Source organism: Pteropus vampyrus, unplaced genomic scaffold (genome assembly GCF_000151845.1).
Source record: "Pteropus vampyrus isolate Shadow unplaced genomic scaffold, Pvam_2.0 Scaffold135, whole genome shotgun sequence".
NCBI lineage: Eukaryota > Metazoa > Chordata > Mammalia > Chiroptera > Pteropodidae > Pteropus > Pteropus vampyrus.
In genome coordinates, this window is record NW_011888916.1 from 2,464,397 (window position 1) to 2,470,437 (window position 6,041).

At 48.5% G+C, this 6,041-nt stretch overlaps 1 protein-coding gene across 1 annotated transcript in view; it reads left to right on the top strand.

Annotated features, from left to right (window-relative positions):
- The first annotated feature begins 1,888 nt into the window (after positions 1–1,888).
- Positions 1,889–6,041, top strand: part of LURAP1 (leucine rich adaptor protein 1) — a 14,606-nt gene continuing 10,453 nt past the window's right edge. Inside the window, exon 1 of the mRNA XM_011367621.2 lies at positions 1,889–2,453. Coding sequence (XP_011365923.1) covers positions 2,256–2,453 — 198 coding nt within the window. The 5' untranslated portion in view covers positions 1,889–2,255. The remainder of the gene's footprint in view (positions 2,454–6,041) is intronic.

Here is a 6,041-nt window from a genome sequence, read left to right on the forward strand (position 1 = left end):
GCTGCTGCCGCGGGGTGAGAGGGCAGCGGGCGGCGCTTAGGGCAGCGGCGGGGGCGAGTGGGGGGTGCAGCCCGTGATACCGCGAGTCCTCAGCTCCTTCGCAGCTTCGCGGCGGGCGGGAGGGGCGGGTGCTGCTACCCCGCCTCCAGTACCGCCGCGTGGCAGACGCGATTGGAATCGGAGTCCTAGAGCCTTGAACTAGAACACGGCACCCCAGGGTCAGAGGGGCTACCGGCCTCGGACACAGATACCGGATCCCCTTGTTTGGGCAAGGCTGCACGCAGGTCTAGGGCATGCGCGGCCTCTGGAGGCTGAGGGGAATTAAAAACCTGGTTCTGCCATTCTTGGGCAAGTCACTTCTCGTCTCAATCTGAGTTCCCTTCTCTGTGAAATGGGAATACCCTTGCATGATGCTTACTCTATGCCAGTCACTGTTCTAAGCACTTTACTGTATTAACTCATTTAATTCCAAAACAACTCTACGAAGTAGGTATTATTACTATTTCAATCTTATAGATAAAATGAGGCCCAATGTCACAAAGCTGGGAGAACTAGAATTCAACCCCCAACCGCCTGGCTCCAGATTCCGCCCTTAAACCCGGCACTATAATTATAAATCCCTGACAATAATTATACTTACAGAGTTGTTGTGAGGGTTAAATGAGATAGTATATATACAGCACTCCACTTACCAGTGTTTCTCAAACTTTGGCTTGCATCAGAATCACTTGGAGGGCTTGTTAAAACACAGATGGCTGGGCCCCATTCTTAGAGTTTTTGATTCAGTAGTCTGGGGCAGAGCAGAATACTACATTTCTAACAAGTTTCTAGGTGATGGTGATGCTTATTTGAAGTGAGTGGGTAGCCATGGAACAGTTTTAGGCAGGGAAGCAATATAATTCAATTTAAGGGAACATTTACTGTTCCGTGGAGAATTAATTAAAAGGAGATAGAGAAAGCCAGAAGACCTGTTAGATATTTTTGAACTCTCCATATTCCATCTGCTTCCAAAATGGTGGGATGATATCCCCCCAAATGTTAACAGTTATCCATGGATCAAGAATTACTAAAGAAAAATATATTACTTAAAATTACAAAGGTAAACATTAGATGAAATCAAAATGATAGAAATATATAAGGCCAATGGAAGAGTGAAACGCGGAGCGTAAGTGAGGTAAATCCATCTTTATCATTATAGGAAGTCAGTAAACAATGTTTAAAACTAAGGAATAGTGGTATAAACCTACTGTGAAGTTATGAGTATAAACACCAGAAAAAAATAGCTAAAAGTGGTTGCCTCTGGGGAATGGGACTAGAGGTGGGAAAGGATAGGGCAGGCGTAATTATCTTTTCATTGTAAATCCTTCTGTAACCATGGGCTGGAATTACTTGGATTAAAAACAAAAATCAAGCCAAAACATAAGTTTTTCATGGCTCCTTATGCCTGTAGAATAAAATTCAAGTACTTTAGAAGCATCTTCTATAACCTTGTTACTCAGAGTGTGGTCCTGGGACTAGCAGTATGGCCATCGCCTAGGACCTTGTTAAATGCAGAATCTCAGGCCCCATCCCAGTTTTACAGAATCGTAATCTGCACTTTTAACAAATTCACAGATAATTCGTATGCACTGTCAAGCTTAAGAAGCATCAGTTTACAAGATCAGTCATGAGCTGTCCCCTGCAGACCTCTTCAGCTTCAATACTGGTTGCTCCTCATTTGCCAAACTTCACTTTCCAGGCAGTGGCTACACTGGGGGTGCATGTGTGTGTGTCAGTGCTAGCTAAATTCTAACCATGGGTTTCCTCTACTCCAGGAAGACTGTCAAAACCCTCTGCAGCTCTGTTACCAGTGTTGGGTAAATTCTCACATTCCTAACTGACTGAGTATGCTTAGTCTTCATTAAGCAAACATTTATTGGGCGCCTGCCGTGTGCCTGGATAGATTCAGTGCCAGGATGAGGAGGGGCTCTGAGCTCTCCAAGTGCTCCTTCAGGTATAAATGCAGGATCACTTAGCCCCACATATTCCAAAGCCAGAGATTGTGCGTACAGCACTCGAATACGCACGCACGCATGCACGCACTCACTCGCGGCTCTGCGCGGCTTTTCTGAGTGTTACGGCGCCCTTCTTCCACCCCCGCGCGGCACGGGCGGGGACCCACCGGTTCCGCTCCGCGCTAGCAGCAGAGACAGGAGGGCCTCCGGCAGCAGGACCCCGGCGACTGGTCGCCCAGCTCTGTTCAAGCTTAGGCCCGCATGGAGGGGACTGCGGAGTCCCAGACGCCTGACCTGCGAGAAGTGGAGGGCAAGGTGGGCAGGAAGACCCCTGAAGGGCTGCTCCGCGGGCTGCGAGGCGAGTGGGAGCTGGGAACCTCTGGCGCCCTCCTGCTCCCCGGGGCGCCTAGCACGGGCCATGGCCTGGGGGACAAAATCATGGCGCTGAAGATGGAGCTGGTGAGTGTACGAATCACGCCCCCAGAGTTGGGCTGGAGAGGAGGGAGTTAAAACTCCCCACCTAACTCCTCAGGATCTCTCTCAGATCATCCTTACATCCTGGGGTCCCTTAATTGCCCACCCCCCACTCCCACGGGTGAGTGGGGTGTTGATGGGTCCTGGGGAGGTGGGGTGGGCGGCACAGGCTCTTGGAAGTTTTTTCCTGCCAATTTGGGAGAGCTGAGGACTGGAAAGTACTTCAGAATCTAGCACAACACAACACAGATCTCTCCCCCTACTTTTACCACAGGGCCACCTATCCCCCCTATCCACCTTTATAGGACAACGAGTGTTTTCTCCTGAAAACTGGGCCCAGGGTTTGTTCTTCTCAGGCCCTGATGTTCACACCAGGATTCAGCACAGAAGAGATTTGGGTGAAAACTGCCTGGACTAGGGCTACTAAAAATATCCTCCCTTTCCCCAACATCCTTCCACCCCCACTTATAGTATGTGAGAGTTCCTAGCACCTTAGAAGACACAAAAGCAGCACTATCGAGTTGGTTCCATCACCTCTGACTCAGCCTCCTCCCGAACCAACCCCCAGGTACATTGGATATTTGTATCTCATCTGTACCTCCTGGGGGAGAAGAGGAGGAAACAGTCACCTTCTCCCTTCCCTGTTGTTTTTGGTCTAGATTCAGAGCCAAAAGGGCATTTGGGGCCTCCCCAGGTTCTCCTGGGCCCTGATTCCGGTGAAGGGGGTTATTTACACCTGCCACCACTTTGCAGCCAGTTCTGGGGAAGTGAGGAATTGCCAGCCGCTTTCTGGCCCAGAACGAGGAGGCCACTGTGAGGACATGAGTTAATAAGGCTTCCTGGATCCCTACCGTGTGCCCATCTCTATGCCAGGCTGAGCTGTGAGGGAGCAGGGGAGGAGGTCATGGGGGCTCTCAGACAGTCTCAGAGGCTGGGAAGAGAGCCTTGTGGGCAGAGCAATCCCTGGGGGAGGGATTTGATGCCATATGGGCACTTGGCCTTGAAGGTTAGAGGTGAACCAAATTCTCCAGAGTTGGGGCTATGGCTGTTCGCCTACCTCAGGGAGGGGCCCGGCTTTGCCTCATTGTACAAATGTTAGCTCAAGGCCTATGAAGAGCCTGCTTTGGAAACTAACTCTCACCAGGTGCATGCACCAGGCATCATGCTGAGCACTTTACAAGATCTCTTAATCCTCATGGCAACTCTATTTTATAGATAAAGAAACTAAGGCATAGAGCAGTTAAGTAACTGCCAGAGGTCATACAAAAAGTAAAAAAGCAGAGCCCAGATAATCTGCCTACACTTTACATCTACCATTGGGACCTGCGTTGTGCCAGACACTTTAAACACATTTTATGTCATTGAAATGAGAAAAGCAGTCATCATTTTCCCCATTGCACAGAAGAAACATGCTTGCAGGTATTGAGGGTCTTGCCTGAGCTCATGCAGGGAGCCAGTGGAAGAGCCATGCCTAATCTCTGTGGCTCTCTTTTCTGCCTTTGGTGGAGATAATCTGTTTGTACGGGGATACATTTAACTTCTGATTAGATCTTTCTGCATTCTTGACCCAGGCTGACCAGGGGCCCTAGGCTGCCCACGAAGGGCATGAGGGATGGAGCCTTCTAGGGGCAAGAACAGGGAAAGGCTCCCTATGTGCTCCAAGGATTCCTACCCCATTCTCTTCTCCCTTCTCAGACCAGGGTGTCATTGATCTCTATGCACTTTGCCTTGCCCACTGAGTTGCACCCAGAGAGGACAAAAAGAAAGGGCAGCGGGGCTTCCCCTGGAGCCACTTGTGGCAGAACTGGTTCAATCCCTCTACTGTCCTTCAACTGTCCCTCTCCCTGCTCTCCTGCCAGGAGTGGGCAGACCTGCCCTTGAGGCCAGGGTCATCCCTGCCTCTAGGCTGCTTCCTTCCTGCTTCCCTCCTCTACTAAAAGATTGGTGAAACAGCCAGACTCTGGGATATGTGAGAAGGGGAAAACAATACCAACCTTCCCTACTTAATACTCCCTACCCAAAGAACTGGTGCTACAACAAACTGCCCCCACAGAACAGTTTAAGAAATAGTTTTAGGTAGGGAGCGTGGGAGGCATGGGTTCAAGACCCAGCTCTGCTCCTGAGTCATTTTGTGAACTTGAGCAGGGCTCTCTCTCTTGGCCTCAGTCTTTCTTCCTCTTGAGGGGTAGGGGATGGGGGATTTGTGGAACCAGATGATCTCTAAGAGCCTTTCTAATAACAATAGTCTGAGAATCTCAATCTGTGACCAGGGAGCTAGGACTGGGGTCTCTGGGTTTTTACCCCAGGGCCTGATTTGGATTCAGTGATGAGGGAGCCATCCTTGTGACCTCTGGGCTGGGCAAAGAGCCTAATGTGTATGTGTGAAAGGGAGGAGTGGAGAACCTATGTACCCCTGGGAAAATAATTGGGTTGTAGTAGCCTCTGAGGTGACATCTCTCCTGAGCTATTTATCTTCTTTCTGTTTCCAAAGAGATGGTGTGAAATGAGTGTTTCTTTTTCTGGAAAGAAAGCTTTGCTTTCTTCTATTCTGGGGAGTGATGCTGTCACAGTTAGGAAATCCCATTGTCACAGGAGTATAGAATCTGGTCCTCAGATTCATTTCCCACCAACATGGTAAAACCTAACCTCCTGAACCCTGGGACCAACAGAGGGGCCCAGGACAATACAGGCAAGAGAATCACAGAACTGGATCTGACCTACCTAGTCCTAGCCTGAGCACCATAAACGAGCTGGGCAAAACCTGCTCTCAGGGAGTTCATAGTGTGGGTTAGGGAAGGGGAGAGAGACAGACTAATAACTGTAGTACAGGATAAGGGCTATTGGAACCCAGGGAAGACTTCCTGGAAGAGTTTTCATTACAGAGTGACAAGGTCAGTTTTGTGTTCTGGAAAAGCTTCAAATTGGAGGAGATATATGCTGTTTTCTCCAATTAGAATGCTTCTCTCCACCACTTTGGCTAAATCTTAACTTTCGAGTTTCAGCTCATATCCCTTATTCTAGGAAGCATTTCCTTTTTCCCCTGGTTGGGTTATGAGCCTCTGGGTACCCACAGCTGTCTGTACAGTAATTGTTTCCCCTAGCATTTGCTACACTGAATTTTAAGTGCTTGCGTCATTGTCTTATCTTACCCACTAGACTGTGAACTCCTTGATGGCAAGAAATGGTGTCTTTTCTTCCTTTATCCAACATAATGCCATGCCTATAAGAAACACTCAATAAATATTATTCCATGACCGAATGGATTCTATCTTGAGGAAAGGCAGAGAAGTCTTCCTAGAGGAGGTGGCATTTGAGTTGGGCCTTGAAGAATGAATAAAGTCAGTGGGAATTCCAGAGCAAGATGGCAGGTCGAACACGTGCATTTACTCCTCTCTATTCCCTCTTGAAACTAAACGAAAAAGCCAGGAAAAAGATTATTGTAAAAGCCATGAAGCCATTATGACAAGAACGAGAGACAGAATGATAGGAACAAAATTTTGGAAATTAAAAAGTAACCCATTTTGCACTACAGAAACCTTCAAACAGCTCAGGAGTTAGAAACAGGTATTTCTG